Source organism: Eleutherodactylus coqui, chromosome 3, assembly GCF_035609145.1.
Source record: "Eleutherodactylus coqui strain aEleCoq1 chromosome 3, aEleCoq1.hap1, whole genome shotgun sequence".
Taxonomy (NCBI): domain Eukaryota; kingdom Metazoa; phylum Chordata; class Amphibia; order Anura; family Eleutherodactylidae; genus Eleutherodactylus; species Eleutherodactylus coqui.
Window position 1 is genome coordinate 40,279,665 of NC_089839.1, and position 22,252 is coordinate 40,301,916.

General features: G+C 41.3%; 1 protein-coding gene across 1 annotated transcript in view; it reads left to right on the top strand.

Annotated features, from left to right (window-relative positions):
* The window catches only part of NRXN1 (neurexin 1), a 1,562,703-nt gene that overhangs the window by 690,806 nt on the left and 849,645 nt on the right, over positions 1–22,252 (top strand). The window contains exon 9 of the mRNA XM_066595516.1: positions 13,055–13,493. Within this exon, the coding sequence (XP_066451613.1) occupies positions 13,055–13,493 (439 nt within the window). The remainder of the gene's footprint in view (positions 1–13,054; positions 13,494–22,252) is intronic.

Below are 22,252 nucleotides of genomic sequence, written 5' to 3' on the forward strand. Positions count from 1 at the left end.
GTATATTCAAAACTCATGTACCCTTGACAGAGCTGATTTTGCATGCATATGTGAATGTCAAATTAGCATTCAGCCAACAGCTATATATGTAGTCAAGTTTAACATAACTCTTAACTCGTTAAGCTAACTGTCTGTGGTACAATTTATTTGCCCATTTAATAGCTTTACAATGTGTTTCCTTGTGTTAAGATAGCTATAGCCTTTCAATAGCTTAAAGTGTACCTGAGTTTTCAACAAGTTTTCCAATATACATCAGGTTCTCCGTACCCTCTCATTTGCTGCTGCTTGCACACTGTTTCATGTTTGTAAGTTTCAATTTTCAGGTGGTCTTTCCTATTTTTTGCTATTCTACTGTTTGCAATCCCTTTTATAGAGGGCGTGTGCAGCAAACCTAGTATTCTGCCAGTAGTTCACTGTCCTGCACTTACTAGCACCTTACTTCCTATACTGCATTGAGCTGTCTCTGGCTCAATCAGCAGGGGGGCAGTATCTAAATGCCCACACCTCTGTTCTCCCAGAATGATTAAGGCATTCAAAGAAATTCTGGCCAAGTAAACCTACTGTTCTATGTGCACATACACACACAGAGTTGCTGTAACAGCAGGAGAGACAGAGATTGCGGAAATCATTATCACAGTGTCTCTCTCTCCCCCCCTGCTCCACCCCAGCTCCCCGCCGCAACTCACCTGTCATCCGCGCCGGTCCTCGAATCTTTAGAGACGAGCGCAGAGATACTCGGCTAAGGCACTACTCGCTCGAGTAATGTGCCTTAGCGAGTATACTCGCTCATCTCTAATGCCTATCTATAGGTTGTGACTGGTATTGCAGCTTGGCTCTTGTACATGGAGCTAAGCTGTCATACCACTTATAACCTCTGGACAGGTACGGCACTACTTTAATAAGAAGGCTGCCATGTTTTTTCTAATCCTGCACAATCTCAGTAACAAAACAAGATCTTCTTCATTTCCATTCAACGCTCAGTTCTTTGGGAAAGAATTAGGACCAGTAACATTTTTTCATTGGTTTGATTAAACCGCCTATTTAAATCTCAAATGAAGAAATAAATAAAAATCCATTTAAGCTGAAGACATGATGGAAGTTTATGTGGTGGATCGACGGGTTTATTGATTTTAGCTATGCCGGAGCTATTCTTTGCAGTATAATGCATGTAATGTCTTAAATTGATTATATTGCTTAAGTTGTGGAAGTAGTGAGAGAATGTGACTATTACAATGCTTCTTTTCTAAAAGCATTTCATTATCATGGAACGACATATACAGTAGTACAAATGGCAGGCTGCTAAGCCCTGTTCCCTAACTGCTTAACCAGATCCTGACTGTCTACAGACTATACGTGTCCAGGTCCAGGCTATAGATGAGCGAGTGTACTCGCTAAGGCAAACTACTCTAGCGAATAGTGCCTTATGCGAGTACCTGCCTGCTCATCTCTAAAGATTTGGGTGCCGGCGGGGGGCGGGGAGCGTCGGGGGAGAGCGAGGAGGAACGGGGGGAGGGATCTTTCTCTCACTCTCTCCCCTCTGCTCCTCCCTGCTCACTCCCGCAACTCACCGATCTCCCCCGCCGGCACCCGAATCTTTAGAGACGAGCGGGCAGGTACTCGCATAAGGTACTTCTAGCTCAAGTAGTTTGCCTTAGCGAGTACGCTCGCTCATCTCTAGTCCAGGCCAATGGCTGGTTAGAAAAAAGGGGAAAACCTTTGATCATGAAATGGCTACATATTGTTACACTATTGTTTCCTTTTAAGAAACCTAATTACTACAGAATATGTTGGCCTTCAATCAATAAAGAGAATCATAGAGATGATTCCAAGATTTATTTTCCTTGTGATTGCTAGGTTGTGATAAAATTGGCTTCTGTCACTTGTAGACTCTAGGGTTCGGCCCGGACTGACATCAAGAAGGATATGATCTTAAAAACAGAAAAGAAAATTAATTGTACCTGGATATTTAAAGGGGTTTTACCACCCAAAACATTTATCCTCTATCAACAGCACGGAAATAAATATTTGATTTCCGGGGTCCAACTGCTGGTGTGGAGGATATATATATATATTTATATATCCATGTCTATGCAAGGTGAAATGTCTATTTTACTATCTGAGCCAATAGAATAGAAAGAAATGTGCCTGTACTGCTAACCATTATCAGAATATGCAGCTTGATAGAAACACAAACTTCTAACCTCAGGACACATTTTGTACCTGCACATAACCCTTAGGCGTCATTTGACTACACATTGCTCATTCCTGCCCCTGCCCCCTCCATCGAACTCAGAAAGATGGCGCTGGCTCTTCATCTGAAAACACATGGTGTCTGATGTCCATGACAACAGCAACTCATGCAGGACCGGATGCAAAAAGACCATATTTGGACCACCCAATCCCATGCTTTGATTTCCAACCACGTATTGCTTCCTGCTGCCCATAAAGGGCAATTAACCCTTAATGATATAAAAGATGCTTTACGCCTACTAATAAACAGAGTCAGGAAGACTTTCTATACAGTCTTGTCTCCGTGTGATCTCTTCCGTTGTGCGCACAATCTCTGAACATAAATCTGGAAGGGTGCAAACATTCCTATTGATTATGCCGTGGACCCCAAAATAAATCCACAACAGATGGCACCCAATTGGGGCCGTGGTCAATTTGGATCCGGAGGGGCTGGGCTTTGAAGGACGTGGATGCATGGCACAATCCTAGAGAAACTGGTGGGCCCAACTAAAAATCTGAACGTGGTAAGTTAAATTATCTATACCTGTGTGGCCAAATCCAGGCTTGTCTGTGGGTCCATGCCCGATCCGGTCAGTCCAGACCCGTCAGATAGGTACCTTATGTCTCGACCACGCTATACAGAGCCTGTCATATTTTAAAAGGAATGGTTTGCATACCTGTTGTTTTGAGAGTACAGGTTAGTCAGCAGAGTCAACAGACTGGTCACAAGAGGTTTTGTCTGGACAGACTCTTCTCCGGGGAGGAACTGCTGGAGATAGAGGGTGCTGACAAACGGTTTGTCCAAACATACTCTTCTCCGGATAGAGACTAGAGATGAGCGAGCACCAAAATGCCCGGGTGCTCGTTACTCGGGACGAAATTTTCGCGATGCTCGAGGGTTCGTTTCGAGTAACGAACCCCATTGAAGTCAATGGGCGACCCGAGCATTTTTGTATATCGCCGATGCTCGCTAAGGTTTTCATTTGTGAAAATCGGGGCAATTCAAGAAAGTGGTGGGAACGACACAGCAACGGATAGGGCAGGCGAGGGGCTACATGTTGGGCTGCATCTCAAGTTCACAGGTCCCACTATTAAGCCACAATAGTGGCAAGAGTGCCCCCCCCCCCCCCGCACTGTCAGCATAAAGATCGTTCTCCTCTGGCACAGCTGTAACAGCTGTGGAAGAGAAGAACGATGTTTGCCCATTGAATTCAATGGAGCCGGCAATACAGCAGATTCCACTGAAAGCAATGGGCTGCCGGCGATCGCGGGATGAATTGTCGGGAAGGGCTTAAATATATAAGCCCTTCCCTGCAATTCATCCAGAAATGTGTTACAATAAAAATATATACCGTATATACCGGCGTATAAGGCGACGGGGCGTATAAGACGACCCCCCAACTGTCACCTTATACGCCGGGAATACAGCGGAGCAAAGAATAAAAATCATTACTCACTTCCCCCGGCGTTCTGCGGCGCTGCTGCAGGCTGTCGCTCCCTCCTGGTCCCCGGCAGAGCATTGCTTTCTGGACGCAGGGCTTGAAATCCCCGCCTCCAGAAAACACACGTGCCTTCAGCCAATCACAGCCAATGACAATGATGTGGCAGAGAAGAATGATTTGTCTTCTATATGTTCTCAATGGGGTCGGCGCTGCTGCCGCCGGCCCCATTGAGCGCATATAGAGAAGAGAACAGAAATCGCAGATCGCACATAGGTGCGATCTGCGATTTCTATGGCCTAAGAAGGACCGTTGGGGTTCTTGAAGCCTAAAATCACTCCTAACGCTCTCCCTATAGAAGCTCCGGCATCAACAGCACTTTCCCTGAACTATGTCAGAATGCATCTGTGGCGAGCCGCGGGCGGGCAGATTTTAATACTCGGGTGACACCTAATCTCGCCAGCCACTCACTGCAGGGGGGTGGTATAGGGCTTGAACGTCGCAGGGGGAAGTTGTAATGCCTTCCCTGTCTTTCTATTGGCCAGAAAAGCGCGCAAATTTCTCAGGGAAGAAAATGAAAGTGACTCGAACATCGCGTGGTACTCGTCACGAGTAACGAGCATCTCGAACACCCTAATACTCGAACGAGTATCAAGCTCGGACGAGTATGCTCGCTCATCTCTTATAGAGACCAATAGTTTCTCTGGGGAGATAGAGGGTGCTGACGGACGGTGTTAGGGTTGAAACAAGTCAACCTGGTCACTCCCGGCAGGGCAGTGAGACGATCCCGATTCTACAAGTGCTCCGTCTATGTGTATGTATGTCCTGCTCAAACTGTAAAAAGTAATTGTTGTTGGCAATAAGTACGCATTGGTTGGGTTATAGCCAAGATTGATGCACCGTACACAGTGGCTTGTTGTGGGTTTGGTCCACTGGTAGAGGACTGTCCTCAGATCAAAGTGTATAGCTTAAAGGTGCATTATTGGATCCCTTCTAGAAAAGGCAGATTGCTAACTGTGTTGCTGCTGAATTGTTTGAAAGTACAGGACGTGATATATTGTGCCCAGCATCGGGGGAGTGTCTACTGAACTTTACATTATTGGTCAGGTGGTGAGAGAAATATGGGGAACAAGCACAGTGGAGAGAAAAGTTACGAGGCTTGTGATTTGGTGGCAGAGAGAGAGAGGATCAATATGTGATTGTGCCACCTATAGATATACAGGAAAAGGTGTATAATACTAGGTAGATAGATATAGATGTATGTGTTAGTGTGTGTATATATATATATATATGTATATATATATATATATATATATATATATATATACACACACAAATGGTTAGCGGAGCTTGCTTTTAGTGAGAGAAAGATTGTTTACTTGAAGCTGCTGGGTGAGACAAGCCCCCACTTCCTTGCCTTGGTATTCTTCTTCTTTTCAAGACCATGAGATAAGAATGGAGAGAGAATGTGATACTAACCTTGGAAAGTAGCTTTGTTTGCCTTAATGGAATAGAAGCTTGTAATGAATCTAATGAATTATACTGTCTTAGAAGGCAGGAAAGATAGGAATTTTAAGGTACATTCTTGTTGGGTTCTGAGGTCATAAATGGACATTTGAAAGCACAAAGAAGCCTTCAAACGGCCAGAATCGAAAGGGTGGAGCTAGATGATGTAAAAGTACGTAATGGGTCATCCCTCTCTTGACCAAAAAGGAGGGGGGGGGGGGAATCTTGAGCAGCGAGGAAAAGTTTTTTTTTCTCTTCTCAAATTTGATGAGACATTGCAGGCAGGGTTAGATTAATAATGAATTTGCTTAAAGGATATCACATTTAAAATATGGATATATGTTTATAGATCTGTAGGACTCCCAGAGACATTGATCTCTGCCTGTCCAATAAAAGTAAATAGACTGGTGATCATGCATTAATGTTGTCACTCTATGGACATTGGGCATTTAGGGGCCAACATCTCAGGATTACTGGAGGTTCCAGCGGTCGCATCCCCAGTGATTAGACATATATATTCCCTATCCTTTGCCTAGGGAATAAATGTCTTCTATGATAAAAACCCTTTTTAACTACACTGAAAAGCATTGCCATGTACTCCTGGTGCTACACTATTTGCCTGTTCTTCCTGGAATTGTCAATAAATCCTGTGGATTATGGCCTTCTTCTGTAATGGTGAAATTCCCGACTCGATTATTGCCTTATTATATGTCAACCTGGTTTTCTGAGGTAATATCAGTTTCCATACCCCCCACCCCTCAAGCATGTGCTCTACTATTTATTCTACATTGCTTATTTATGGCTGGTCCATTACCTTGAGCGCTACCTATTTTTTCCTATATTTCTTGCTGTTGTGAATATAATTTCTGTGAAGATTATTGAAGTGAGAGCTACTTTAAGGTTGTTTAGAATTATGTGGCCCAGGAAACCAAGGTTAAATTCACATGCAATTGACATGTAGGCTGGGAACATTTCCTTATGTTGAATTGATTGTGCACATAGACTTTAATAGGCACGTGAATGTCCAATCAGTATCCTTTTGGTCTTAATTTGGTTGGTATACTCTGGAATCCTATTGCATCAACTGCACAACTGCGTGAAATACATATGCCTTTGCGTTTGGTGGGACCACTTGAAACCAATTTAAACACCAAATCAAATATGGAGTTAATGTAACCCAACTGCCTGAACTAGGTGACTAGGAGATACACTATAGAGGGAGTTTGACTACATGTATTCTGTAAATCATCAATTTACACAGGTACATTTTGGTCACAACTATCAAATCACATGTACTGTAATTAAATGCCATCTTGAGCATTGTGTTCAAAGGCAATGTGAGGAATTACATTGATTTCTGTTTGCTTTTCATGTCTCTTATACTAATTTTTTAGCCAATTTAGGTAAATTAAGCCACATGGCGACTTGCTGCTTGCGAAGTGAGATGTTGACATGAGGACATAATTAGAGATGGAAGGGTTAGGGATAGAGATGAGCGAGCATACTCGATAAGGCAAACTACTCGAGCAAGTAGTGCCTTATTTGAGTACCTGCCCGCTCGTCTCTAAAGATTCGGGTGGCGGCGGGGGTGACAGGTGAGTTGCGGCGGTGAGCAGAGGGGAGAAAGGGAGAGAGAGATCTCCCCTCCGCTCCTCCCTGCTCTCCCCCGCCGCTCCCCGCCCCCTGCTGGCATCCGAATCTTTAAAGACCAGCGGGCAGGTACTTGAATAAGGCACTACTCGCTCGAGTAGTTTGCCTTATCGAGTATGCTTGCTCATCTCTAGTTAGGGACAAAACAGAAGCTTATTTGGTGAGGGGTATTGGTGAACATTCGGTTCAGTTTAAACTAATTGGGACCAAACCAAATATTTTACTGAAATTCAGAAAACCAGCAGAACAAAACTTTTCAAAAGTTTATTCATCAATGCATGGGACATACTATTGGGGGGAGGGGTGGACTTAGGAGTGAAGGAGGGGAAATTATCAAATTGTGGACCTCTGACTTGTCCAGAGGTCATTGTGTTGGAGGAGGTGAGCTGCGGCGATCAACAACTTTGAATGGTGGATTCTGTATTATTTATATATACGTGTTATCTTTCATTGGAATCCTGACTGTGATGATAATGTGTTGAGTGCTGAAACGTTTTCTTTACAGAACAGGATATTATTATTACTATTCATAAGATTTAACACTGCAGGATTTGAGGATTTTCTTAAAATATACATATGTAGTGAAATGAAAAAATAAAGTACCAAGAATTAAAAAAAAAATATGTTTAACATAAGAAACTTGACTTATACAGTAGGCCATTTACTGATGACATAATCCCTTTAAGTACAATGCTAAAGATAGAGTAAAGTTATTGCAGAAAAAGTTCCATCCCCGGTTCATCTAAAAAAGAAGGCATCTCCCAAATATGTTTATGAGTCTATTCCAATCTTTTGTCCATAAGGTCCATGAGGCAGCTGAGCAGGAAAAGTCAGCCTATTGTTAAGCTTAGTAGCCAGAGTTAAAGCTGCAAGAGAATAATTGCTGTTGTTTTTTAACCACTTCAGGACCTCCCACAAATTATAAATGTCTAGGCAGTCTTTATCTATCTCTGCATGGATGTTTTAAAACATTCTTACAAAGAATCTCCCTACAGCCACCTCACCTCTCCCACACAGCCCTAATGACAGCTCAGATCATAGCACTTTGCCTGGAGATCAATCAGCATGATTTCCAGCCAATCACAGCCATCACAGTAACACAGCACTGCTGTGCCCTCCCCCTCCATGTCAGATGTCAAGCAGCTCATCTCATAAAAGGGAAAGCTAAAAAATGATAACGTGTAGAGATGAGCGAGCACGCTCGGTAAGGTCAGTTACTCGAGCGAGCATCGCTCTTCTCCAGTAACTGCCTTCTTGTCTGAGCGTGCTCGGGGGGTCAGCGGGGGTGAGCGTGGTTGCGGCGGGGAGGAGAGAGAGATCCTCCCCTCCGCTCCCCCCCCCTCCAAGCATGCTCGGACGAGAAGGCAGTTACTTGAGAAGAGCGATGCTTGCTCACGTAACTGACCTCATCAAGCGTGCTCGCTCATCTCTGATAATGCGGACATATGGTAAATGCTATTTATTAACTATTTAGTGTGCTACGACTATCTGTACTGCAAGCAGAAAATGTCAAGTTTTCAAAAAATGCTATTTTGCATTGTTTTCTAAGAGAATGCAAAACACACTAACCAAAATTTACCATGGATATAAAATAAAGTGTGTGATGAAAAAAATATTCTCAGAATCACTCGAATAAGTAATAGTATTCCAAAGTTAATACCACATAAAGTGAAAAATATCTGATTTGATAAATTGAACTCGGTCATATAGGCCAAAACTGTCTTGGGGCTGAAGGTTGCGAGATCAATCCCCGCATGGTTCAAGGAGCCGGCTCAAGGTTGACTCAGCCCTTCATCTTTCCAAGGTCGGTAAAATGAACTTGGCAGGGGGTAAAAAAATTAATTACCTGAAGGCGCTGCAGAATAAGTTGGCGCTATACAAAGAGCAAGATTTATTTTCTTTTTCCAAATGAACAATAAAAAAATGAAATGAAAAAAAAAAAAATAGTTCATAAAAATGTGAAAAAATAGGTATTTTTCTAAAGGGTTGCAGGTACAATCCAGAGAGCTCATGAATTGCTTTGAGGTGGTTTTAGGGGTAGTGGTAAGTGGTGTATTGTGCACCTAATTGTTATGGGAAGCTCCAGTTTAATATACTTGTCTGCTCTCAATCTTTCCTAATCATCAGATTGCTTCATTATTTCACAACTGACCTATATTGAAGTATAGCATAAGATGCAACGAGTGACTTTTGAAGAAGTGGATGCGGAATACATCAATTGCGGCTGTAGATTCTGTGAATGATGTTTGAAAACAGAGCAGCTCTAATGGTTAATTACAGCGCACCATCTAGAAGATTAGCACCGCGGTTGCAGACAGTGTTATGTGACTTGGAGATAAGAACATAATGTTACCATTTCTTCTGAAGATACTTATGCATACTTACACCGGGAGAAATGACAAAACTGTTTTGAATTCAGTCAAAATCCTCTCAATAAGAAATTGACTTCCACCTCTTTAGATAATTTCATCCTCTGTACTGTTCCCAATTGATAAAGATATTAATGTTCCCTTTTCTATGAGACTGTGCTACTTAGAGGATCGGCACCGGGTGGAACTATTGTGACTTTGACCTTGAGACAGTTAGCGAGTAAAAGTTCAACGCTTAACTACAGTTTCATAAAACGCTTTGAGATGCAGGGAGCCTAATATCATATATCAGCCAAATGGTCCTGTGCAAAAGGCTTTTAAGCAATCAAGTTCCCTCAAAATTTAATTTGAGGATGATAGCTGGAGAGATTACCCAAATGAAATTTAAATTAACATTGGTTCAGGGCTGTGCATTTTTTATACAGATTGCATATGTATATGTAGGAGAGACGGAAGAATTGCTATGCATGACCGAACACATTGACATCTTGCTCTGTATATATAAATATGGATGCTGACACTTTTATTTATTCGTCTTCTCTCTTGTAAGGCTTTGTTCCCTGTAACTAGTGCTACAGTCCTTTATTTATGACCGTTACCTCCCTCAATGACATCCCTACGAAGACAGACAATTTGACGGACTTGACCAATCAATGTATTGCATGGAAGGCCATTGATATGGATAGAGGGCAAATAATGCTACGTAGTCCCAGTTGCAGCCTTTACGGGAGACTTATATAGTCAAAATCTGCTTCATTGGAGAGTAACAGCTGATTGTCGGGGGTTGGACAGATGGAGCTCGTCATGATTAGATGATCACCATGTCCCAGATATTGTTCAGGAGCATGGATAATTGTATTCCCGTTCATATCCAATGTGATGAATTAATCACTGTTGGTGTCTATGTTTAACCTATCTCCAGCACAGATACATTTAGGATGTCCTATTTATGCTGTGGTGGAGTTATTTTCATTAATGGGTCTCCAGAAATGCCAATCCATAGTAACATAGTATGCTAGGCTGAAGGGAGATAATGTTCATCTAGTTCAGCCTGTTTCCACCCCCATTGTGGATCCAGAAGAAGGCAAAAAAAACCAATGAGGCAGAAGCCAATTTATACCATTTGGGGCGGAAAAATTCCTTCCCAACTCCATAATGGCAGGCAGAATCATCGCCTGATCAATGTTTGAAAGTTACTACCTGAATCCAAGACCAGATCAACAACCTTGCTGGTTATTTAATGTCTATATCCTGTAATATCATAGCGCTCTAGAAAGGCATCTAATCCTGATTTATAGAGTATAGATAGTCTTAGTTTGGGCTAATAAGCTGATAAAGAGTTTAAAGAAGTCATTAGACATACTCTTTTGCTCCTTTATTCCTTTTTACGTGGCCTCAGAAGGGTTGGGAAGAGCTTAGGCCGCCTGAATGTTCATTTGGCCAACAGCTGACTTGCCCAATGCCCCCATACACATGCATACTTCGCTCAGCCTCTGGCAATGGCTTGTCTTACAAAAACAAAAGCATTGAGCTATTGAAATTCAACTACCAAGTCTTTAACTTTCCCAATGTATACCGTCAGAGGTGAGTCAGGAGGCTCTTAAACACATTAGACGGTCACCCAATTCTGCAGTTTTGGACATCACTAAAGGAGTTTTCCAGCCTTGAACAATTGATGACTTATCATCATGATAAGCTAGCAATAGCAAATCATAGAGGTTATTGTAGGCACAGCCTCCCTTGAAGTAAATGGGAGCTATGCCTACAAAACCAATTGGGGTCAGTGACGTGTGTATGGAGCTGTGTACTACCAACAACATCACCTGTTTCCATCATCCAACAACTCCTGGCCATCACTTTCAGGGAGGCCAGAGGCCATAACTCAAGATAGGTACTGGTCCCAGAGGTTGAACCTACAATTAACAGACCTTTATAGCCTATCTTTTGGCCAAAAAAGTCTCAGAAGCAAATATGACTTTAAAGATGCAGCTTGACTTTCAAGTTTCCTTCACACCTAGTCTTTTTCAGCCTTTTTTGAGTAGTGTTTGTCTTTTTTCCAATTTTTTTCCTGTGTGCTTTTATTCCTAGAGACAAGCCTAGGGTAAAAAACAAACAAAAAAAAAAAAAAAACATCAGAACAAATGATGTACCTAGAGCATGTTATGATTTTTTTAATGCTATGGATCAAAAAAAAAAATAAACCAAAAGTGAGAAAAACCACCACAAAAAACAAACAAATGAAAAACGCATTTTTAGTAGTGCACTTCATAATTCTCAACCAACCTATACCTAACTTATGGACATGGCATTTTTTTGCAACAAAAAAACACAGCAAAAAAGACATTGTCAATACCACAAATAAACTGCCCCCCCCCCCCCATATGAAACCACCCTAAGACCCCGGTCAGACAGAATTTTGTTTTTGTATGAACAGCAATGCTGATTCCATGTAAATCTCTTGTTTGTATGCCATTTTTTCCTATGGACAAGCCAATCGAATAACACCAGAAAAAAATGCCATAGCCAGAGCTTGCTGCAAGTTACAAAACTATCATAGACCCCAAAAAAGCACCAAAAGTGAGAAAATAAACACCAATACTAAAACTGCAGTGTTTGTAGGGCTTTCCATAACTCCCAAATGAGTTCGTATTGTTCTATGTCTGTATGTGGCGTGCAAAGATAGACCCAGCTGCACAGCCTCCCTGGAAGTTACGCCATAATCCTACTATATGGATCAATTATTCATATTGTTATTGAAAGCTCCTGTGTGCTGTAAAATAAAGCACTTTAGTAAATACGAAAAAAACGAGTCTACTCCACCTCCTCATGATTTATGCATAGCACAGAATGGGAACTGGGGAAATACAGAAAATGAGTTAATCAACATACTCACTTTTCATCCTATGTGGTAAAACTTACAAGATGTATCATACATAAATATCAGTGTTAAAGGCTCTTTTGTGTCATAGAATCATCACGATCACTCTACAGTAGTCGTCCATATGTTAAATCGCCTTTGGCTGTTACAGAAGACAAGAGAAAGGTGTAATTACTATATCAGTCATTCGAATGCTCAGTCATGTTGACTAGGTTACAGTTCTGTGGTTAATCATATTTTCCATTGTATTGGTTGATGTTGGTTATTATTGTGTATAGTACAGATGTAGCAAATGTTAAAGAGGGTATCCAGGCACAAATACTATTGATGACCTATCCTCTGGATAGGTCATTAATAGTTGATTGGCTGGGGTACGCCACTCAGGAACTTGGCCGATCAGCTGAGCGGGTGCATGCTGTCAGCGCCGCTATACACAGGGGTCAGAGAGAAGTCACTAATTCGACCCCTGTGTAGTGGCCGGCACTTGTATTTGCAGGTTGGGGTCTCATTGAAATAAAAATAAAATATTATTATTTGTATAGCGCCAACTTATTCCACAGCGTATAAAAATTATTTATTTATTTATTACTCCCCACGAAGCTGGGTACTCATTTTACCAAGCTTGGAAAGATGGAAGGTTGAGTCAACCTTGAGTCGGATACCAGAACCATCCAGGGATTGAACTTGCAACCTTCAGGTCGTAAGCAAGAGCTTAGGACTGTATTACTGCTGCCTTAGCACTCTTTGGTTCTACTATAAAACTGAATTGTCCTACACAAAAGCCTATAATGACTATGTGGTAAATAGACCTCTGAATGTTTTTGTCTTCTGGCCTTCAGTTTTCCGTGTCAATTACTATAGAGAACAGCAGTGTGTATTGAACAACTCATAAGATACTGTTTATCTAGCACTCTTGATGGAACTCGATTGAATGGTAATAATATGCAGCAACTTACAAATTTATACGTATTTGTCTTTTTCAGGTTGTCTACAAAAATAACGATGTAAGGCTGGAATTATCACGTCTTGCCAAGCAAGGCGATGCCAAAATGAAAGTCCATGGTGTAGTCGCCTTCAAATGTGAGAATGTTGCCACATTGGACCCAATCACTTTTGAGACACCAGAATCATTTATCTCTTTACCAAAATGGAACGCAAAGAAGACCGGTTCAATATCATTTGACTTCCGCACAACAGAACCCAATGGACTCATACTGTTTAGTCATGGTAAACCTCGTCACCAAAAAGATGCCAAAAACCCTCAAATGATCAAAGTTGACTTCTTTGCCATAGAAATGCTCGATGGCCATCTGTATCTGCTTCTCGACATGGGATCAGGAACCATTAAAATAAAGGCACTTCTCAAAAAAGTAAATGACGGAGAATGGTATCATGTCGACTTTCAACGTGATGGACGCGCAGGTAAAAAGAAAAACACATTTGTGACAAAACACACTCTACATTAAGTACTTTTATATTGCTAAGGCAAAAAAAAAATGCAAGCCGTATTTCAATTGTATGTCGAGTTTGAAAAAAAGTGGGAAGATAGGTCCTGCTCTATCTACGCACGTAGTATTAACTATGTGCGAAAAACATAGGGTAAGTCCTATCTTTTCTTGCACGCTACCATCCCGATAGTGGAAATGAAACCATTGAAATCAATGGTTTCGATTCATCCCGTTATGCAGCTGTGAAAATCGCGGCCGCATAACGGGACTAAAACACGCCCGTGTGTTTAAGTCCTTACTGTCAGAAAAGTCTACCATGAAAATCCAGTTCATCGCCTGAATGATCAGAGCTATATGTACAGAGCCTGTTTGGCTGTACACACAGTCCTTTTGGTTCAGTACTGTGGCACTATTGACATTCTGTGGACTGACAAATGGTTCCTACATTACGTATTACTCCTAGAAGTAATACTTCAAAGGTAAAATATCTCTATGATGTAGAATTTGATGGAACATGGACCTATAGTGTACTATGTAGGTCCATGAAATCATTAGATTTCTTGAGAGCCCGACTGCTGGAACCCCCATTGATTAGCAGATTGAATGGGCCATGAAATTAATAACCTATTCCAAGATTAGTTATTTACTATCTAAAGGGATTGTGCCATGTTTGAAAGTTATACCCTATGTTATCTAAAATAATGTTTAGATTGGTGATGGTCCAGCCACTTGGACCCCACTGATCCCAAGAAAGGGTTAGGTGCCTCCTGAGGTAAGTGTAGCAGTAGTCGCAGATGCACACTGTTATTCCATGTATTTCATGGGACTGCTTGAGATAGCTGAGTTCAAGTCCGATTAAAATTAATGAAGCTGTGGTGCACATCTGCAACGAAGATTAGTTCTCAGGATTGATGAGGGCCCCAGCATTTGGACCCACATTGATCTGAAAGTTATTCCCTACCTTGTGGGTGGGGATAATGTTCAGACATGACACGACAAATCTCGAAAAACCCTTTAGAAAGGTTGTCAGGGATTAGAAAAACATGACTGCTTTCTTCCAAACCCAGCACTACTCTTGTCCATGTCCCATACACTTAAATGGAACTGAGCTGCAATACCACACACAACTCAACGGACAAGGTGGTGCTGTTTATGAAAGAAAGCAGCTATGTTTGTCTAACCCAGGACCTAACCTTAAAAATGTAGCTCAGGGTATTTAGAAATGTATCTAAGAATAGAAAGCTTTTTTTGGGCTGTTTTCATTCAAACAATATGTCTATAAATGCCATTGTTGAGAAGAATGTAGTTCTGTCTTTCAGGTATGAGGAAAGGTAAGGGTATAAAAAGTATTTGTCTAAAGTAGTATGTCTAAAATATATATATTAAAAAAAAACAGTAGGACATGGAATAACACAAAGTATCCAGGATACGCAATCCTCGTGATCACATATAAGCAGATACACTTCTGAAAAAATCTGATAAAAACAGGGTTTACAAATGAGAAATATTTATAATCATCATCTTTAGTTACAAATCTTGACCTTAATATTGCAGATGCACTTTGCATTCTTCTTATGTGAAAACTTACTAGATATAATTAAATCGAAAGTAGGTCACAGTCACTGAGTTTCATATCTCCAAGTGGATTCTTCTTTATCCTGTGGGAAGAGATAAACTTGAGGAGACAGATGACTCCATTTACAGATATACAAAGCAATACTATCCTTGTCTCGGAGGGTTGTTATTTATCATGTCCTCTTAACAGTTAAAGGTGAGTTATAGCCGGCCTATTGAAAGAGTATAATGAATCACCCTTCTGTCCATTTGTCAGGAAATTAGATTTCTACAGATTTGAATACACCGAAAATACAAAGTAAAAATTGCCTGAAATTGCACAACACGCTCCAGGGATTTCGTACTGACAAAACCATCCTTTACTGAGGAAACCCTTAACCTGCTCGGTGTGTTATTAACACTCTCAACCGGTGTGGCTTTATTTGTGCTGCCATAAATACTGGATTTGTACTTGTATATGCTCAAGGCAGATTAGAAAATAAAAAAAATGGACACACAGAAATAAATTCTGCAAACAATAAATAAAATAAATGCATAAAAAATGTATAAAAATAAAACATCAATATGTTTTAGAATAAACATTAAAATAACAACAACATAATAATAATAATAACTGTGTTAAGGCCTCATGCACACAGGCGGGTCGAATTCTGCATGCGGAATCCGGCCCTGGCAGCAGCAGCGTCCGCGCGTACCTGCTTATCTTTACTTAAATCTGTACTGTGGATGGTCGCCGTCGGACATGCACAGTACAGTTTTTTTTTTTTTAACTCCTGCTAGGCGATGATGCGGAACCGTACCGCAATGTAAATTGTGGAAGGGCCGCGGAAAGGACAGCTTCCATTGACATCAATGGAAGACGTCCACGCTGAATCCACGCAAAAATGGAGCATGCTGTGACTTTTCCTCTGCGAGCAGAAACCATCACTGGTTTCCTCTCATGTGCCTGAAAAATCCCTTTTCCATAGCATGCTATGGGCAGTATTTGTTGCAGAATCCAGATACGGATGCCCGCTCCGGATTCTGCAATGGAAATCCACTTTTGTGCGTGAGGCCAAAGAGGTAGGACATAATAAACATAATAAGCTTACACTACAAACAAATTCAGACAATGCAATAGTTTTTCTTACAGAGAAATCATAGCTACATAAAGCAGCAACTCTGGCAGTCAAAAACCACATACCACTAAACTTGCTTTCCCAAGGAATAGAGATTTGAGGGGAAACTGATCAAGTTTGCTGACGACACAGAGCTAGGAGGAATAGCTGACACTCGGGAAGAGAGAGAAAGGATTCAAAAAGTTCTGGACAAGCTTAAACAGTTGGCGGCAACTAATAGAATGGTATTTAGAAAGGAGAAATGCAAGGTTCTACATCTAGGCAAAAAAGGAATTTTAAAAGCACAAACAGAATTGGAGGAATTGAGTTAAGCAGCACATGCGCAAAAAACGATTGGGTATACTAATAGATCACAGACTGAACATGAATCAACAGTGTGATGCAGTAGCAAAAAAGGCATAAACACAAAAAACACATCCTAAAGGACACAACACTTCCTGATGACACATCCGGAAAATGTCACATTGTGGCAGAAACCGCAACACATCACCTCCAGTTGCCAGCTCTTAGCACAGACAGATTATTTACACATATATAATCAAATAGCATATATAATCCACCAAGAGATTATACAGAAGTGCAAACTATGAGACACTCATATTCCATACTACAAATACATTCCACAGATTGTCCTAGGAAACAACACACAGAAATTGTACTACAACAGAGCCATAATCACAGACAAAGCAATCCACCACAACAGACATCACACTCATAGACAAACATAACACAACCACATACATCATATAAACATATCCATTCCAAACACTCACAACATTCACAATATATACACTGAGAAAATCAGTAAATGCACTGAAATAGCGCTGGAGGTGAGACGTCTGTGGAGAATGGATGGGGTATGTATTGTACCTGTCATCCTCTCTACCATTGGGGTTGGACCACATATACTACACAAGTCTAGAAACTTTACATCTAAAGAAAAACATATTCATGTTGCTGCGGAAAGCAGCCATATTAAATACACGCCACATCATCAGGAAGTTTCCAGGCCTAGACACACAAACAACACACAGGTTTAATGCTTGCATTGCTTTGGTCACTCTGCCTTGACCGTTGTCCAGCGTAGCACTTGGCACCAGTATTAACCAAGTTAAATATTTAACATACCATAATAATAAAATCATATATTTCCTTAAGAATAATCATGGTCACCATTCAATAGTTTATCATGTCATGCTACGTAGTGGAACATACTATATATGCTATTCCAAAGGGGTATTCCCATCTCAGACACTTATGGCATATCCACAGGATGCAGGTCAAACTTTTGGGATCAGGACCTATCTTGAAAACTAGTGCCCCTTGACTGTTCTTGTACTTCTGGGCTCCCAGTGATCGCTACTATTCCTATGATTGGCTAAGATGGAAGTACCCCTATTTCTAAAAAAAAAAAAATCACCCTTACTTAACTAATTATCTACACTCCACCAATTTTTAATGCCAACCACTATTTCTGGCACTGGACTTGAAATTCTCATGGTATGTAGAAGGGGGTTCTTTACTGTAAGAGCAGTGAGACTGTGGAATTTTCTGCCTGAGGACGTGTTGATGGCAAAATCGATAGAGGAGTTTAGGACGGGACTAGATGTCTTTTTAGAACACTACAACATTACAGGATATAGACATTAAATAACCAGTGGGTGGTTAATCCGGATCTTGGAGTCAGGTAGGAACGTTCAAATGTTGATCCAGGGATTATTCTGACTGCCATTATGGAGTCAAGAAGGAATGTTTTCCCCCAAATGAGCTAAATTGGCGTCTGCCTCATTGAGGGTTTTTTGCCTTCCTCTGGATCAATAATGGGGGGGGGGGGGGTAAAAACAGGCTGAACTGAATGGGCATTATCTTCCTTCATCCTAACATACTATGTTAATATATACTAAAAATCTTTGGGCTTCATATGGCAGAAGCAATAAGTCACAGTGGGAAGTATGAACAAAATCCTAATCAATAGGTATTGTAGTTAACGTTAGCTTCATTGTACATACAGTACTCATATAAATATAATAAAGCAAAGAATACAGTGTTATGCACATAGTGTACATTTCGCAGTGTTGACGCTTGAGAAAATATTTTCACATAATTTGTTTAATCATTAAAGGTTTCAATAGCTACTTCCAATAGCTGTTGGCCACTCATTTGACTGATAGCTATTTCCCCCAATGCCGCCTGTAGCAGGGCAGTGTCAGACTAGCCTGCAGAGGGTGCTAGACAGGAATTATGACACCTGCAAAAGGAAAATATAGGGTTAACACCTGATGGGTGTAGCAGGAATTGGTTGCATTTAAGCCAGTTCCTGCCAGAAGCAAGGGGGAAGTTACAGCTTGGCAGTGCAGGACAGTCTGCACGCTGAGGTCCAGTGTGGACCAGTTGGGTCTGTCACCCGGTCTGACGGAGGAAGATGCCCTCCAGATGCCCCAGGAGGGGTTAGTGACAGCTCCCTGTGAGTTGTGAACCCCAAGCTTAAGTGGACTGTGTATGATTTGTTGGATATGCTGTTAATAAAGGCTGTCAGGAGCCAGATCTAAAGAAACTTCTGTTGCTGGAGCCTGTTTTTGTGTGAGGTGGCCATTCCGGTATCCAAAATGGGCAATCCTGTGGCAAGCAGACCCCAACTTGCCACACCCCATATACATAAAATCTTGATTTGGCTGAGCGTTCTTCTGTTTTCAATAGGAACAGTGGCAAAAATCAACGTCACACAGCTTATCTGCTGGACAAAATGTTTGGGGGTTGAAGTTCAACTTGCCCCATTCTTCTGTTCCCTAACATGATGTGTCGGAGAAAGAACTGTGCAAAAGTCTTAGGCGGGTTGGGAAAAAATTCAGGAAAGTAAGAAAGCTTTCAAAAACCGGTGTGTTAATAGTTTTTTCTGTCAATTAAAATCAAAGTGAATGAACAAAAGCAAATTTAAATCACATCAATATTTGGTGTGACCGCCCCTTGTCTTCACAGCAGCATCAATTCCTCTAGGTACACTTGGACAGTTTTTGAAGGAACTCGGCAGATAGATTGTTCCAAACATCTTGGAGAACCAAGCACAGATCTCCTGTGGATGTAGGCTTGCTCAAGTCCTTCTGTCCCTTCTTGTAATCCCAGATAGACTGGATGATGTCGAGATCAGGGCCATAGCATCCCTTCTGTACATTCAAGATAGTTGTTAATGACATTGGCTTAATGTTTGGGGTTGTTGTCTTGATGCAGGAAAAATGGAAATAATCAGACGCTATTTTTGAAGAAAAATCTTACTTTGCAGACTTTTTCCCACACCTGCCTGACACTTTTGCATAGTACTGTACAATTTGTCTTATATATAGAGGGGCTTTAAGATATGAATGTTTATTAGACTCTAAAATCATTAGGATGCTAGTTAGGCGGCACTACAGACAAGCATGAAGTACAATTGCATCAGAGTTGTGGTGATTAGAATGTCACACAATGACACAATGAGATGCAAAAATGTAATTGACTGTGTTTTTTTGCACAACACATTAATGTAGAGTGATAGACAAAGTACAATAGAAATCTAAAGTATGATGAAACATCAGCAGTCGTATAATGGTTATGCAGTATCTTCTTTGACTCTGAATACCCACAGCGTAACTCCAATCTTGTTAAAATCACACTGTGCAATTAGGGTTGCATGACCTGCTTACATCAGGGTATGATTAGAACAGACTACATTGTGGTCTAGTCTTCAAAGTAGAAGACACGATGAATGTCTGTCATATACTTTGTAATATTATGTACTTTTAGCTGGATGACATACTGAAAAATAAAGTTGCATTTTCTGAATTGAACTATAAAGAGAGGAGTAATTTTTTAATTATTTGCTTGCCATATTTTCTAGCTGGGGCAGAATGGCAGTATTTAATGACTAATGGTCAGTGAGCCCACTGCTCCTTGGACAGTTGGACCCTAGGTTCTTAATCTGTGATACATGTAACATAGTAACATAGTTCGTAAGGCTGAATGAAGACAATGTCCATCTAGTCCAGCCTGTTTAGCCTCCTGTTTTGTTTTGTTGATCCAGAGGAAGGCAAAAAACCCCAAGAGCAGAAGCCAATTAGCCCTTTTGGGGAAAAAATTCCTTCCCGACTCCCTAATGGCAATCAGACTGTTCTCTGGATCAACCCCCAATAGTTCCTACCTGCCTGTAAACCGGATTAACAATTAACCTAAGATTTATAACCTATAATATCCTTCCTCTCCAGAAAGACATCAAGTCCCCTTTTAAACTCCTCTATGGATTTTGCCATCATTACGTCCTCAGACAGAGAGTTCCACAGTCTAACTGCTCTAACAGTAAAGAACCCTTTTCTATGTTGGTGATGAAACCTGCATTCTTCTAAGCATAGCGGATGCCCTCTTGTTACCGTCGTAGTCCTTGGTGTAAACAGATCCTGGGAGAGATCCTTGTATTGTCCCCTCATGTACTTATACATGGTTATTTGGTCGCCCCTTAACCTTCTTTTTTCTAGAGTAAATAGTCCCAATTTTGATAGTCTCCCTGGGTATTCCAGTCCCTTCATTCCATGTACTAGCTTAGTCGCTCTTCTTTGACCCCCCTCCAATACTGTAACATCTTTCCTGAGCACCGTTGACCAGAACTGTACGCAGTATTCCATGTGGGGCCTGACAAGTGCCTTATATAATGGAAGGATAATGTTCTCGTCCTTCGCCCCCTATACCTCTTTTAATGCATCCCAATGTAGCCTAGTACCGGCAACAAGCAAAGAGTAAATAATACAGCTGAATCCAGCCGAAGTAACTCAGTACTCCGGTAAGCACTGCAGCCCTTCATTTAAAATAAATAAATCTTGTTACTTGTATAGCGCCAACTTAAGGGGTTGGACTAGATGACTCTGGAGGTCCCTTCAAACTCGACCATTCTATGAACTTATTCTGCAGCACTTTCAAATAATTTATTTATTACCCCCCTGTCAAGCTGGGTAATCATTTTTCTAGCCTCTGAAGGATGGTAGGTTGAGTAAACCTTCAGTCAGCTACCTGAACAATGCAGGAATTGAACTCACAACCTTCAGGTCGTGAGTAAGTGCTTAGGACTGCATTTTGGCTGCCTTAGCACTCTGTGCCAAATGAGGCTCTACATTTCAATTATCAGTGCAAGGTCGCAGCACCCAGACGCCGCTAATCAAAAGTTCTGCAAAAGGTACAGTTTCTTAAAGGGGTTGTATCAGAATTAGAAGTTACTAGATTGACCCAATGTTCGCTGCCTGAACATAAAATATTTGGAAAAATGGTTGTAAATGTTTTAAGAACTGTCGAGCCGAGGATTCAGCTTGAACTGTTCACCGTCCACGGTTTGGTCTTCCACATTTTGGGAACAATCAAACTGGTAAGCACTTGATACAAATGTCACTTAGCAACGCTTGACTCTCCCCATTGAGAACAGGGTCCCATGTTCCCTCTCTTCTTCACTGTGCAGTTACTTCAGTGTAGTAAGGGGGAGATTGCATGAAGCGCTGGCCGTGCAAGAGCACTGTCACTCCATTTACTTTCAATAGGCCCGCGAAGATACCCAAGCTCGGGTATTTTTGTCAGCCCTATTGAAATGAATGGAGCGCCAACCATGCATGCTCAGCCAGCCCTCCATTCACGGGGAAATGACTGCGGGGAGAGAAGCAACCCTCGCAGTGATATATAGAGCGGGACTCAGGAGTTCTGTTCTCAAGATTGGCATGGGTCTCAGAGATGAGCCTCCAACCGATCTTCTCTACCTTTTCCCGTGAATAGGGGATAACTTGTAATTATAGTACAACCCCTTCAGTCTAACTCAAATATGCCATAACTCTTTGGGTCGGTCATGGACCCATGCCCTTTCTTAGCCGTGAGGCCCGATCACTCTTATAGTATTCCTCACATAGTTACAGCTTGTGGAAGAAACAGTCAACAGTATTCATATGCTCAACTGTTCAAATGTTCTTCACGTAAAAGGAGTTAATAGCGCACAATAATTAATTAAGCAAAGCAACTCTCGAGCCCTCAGCCTTTAGAT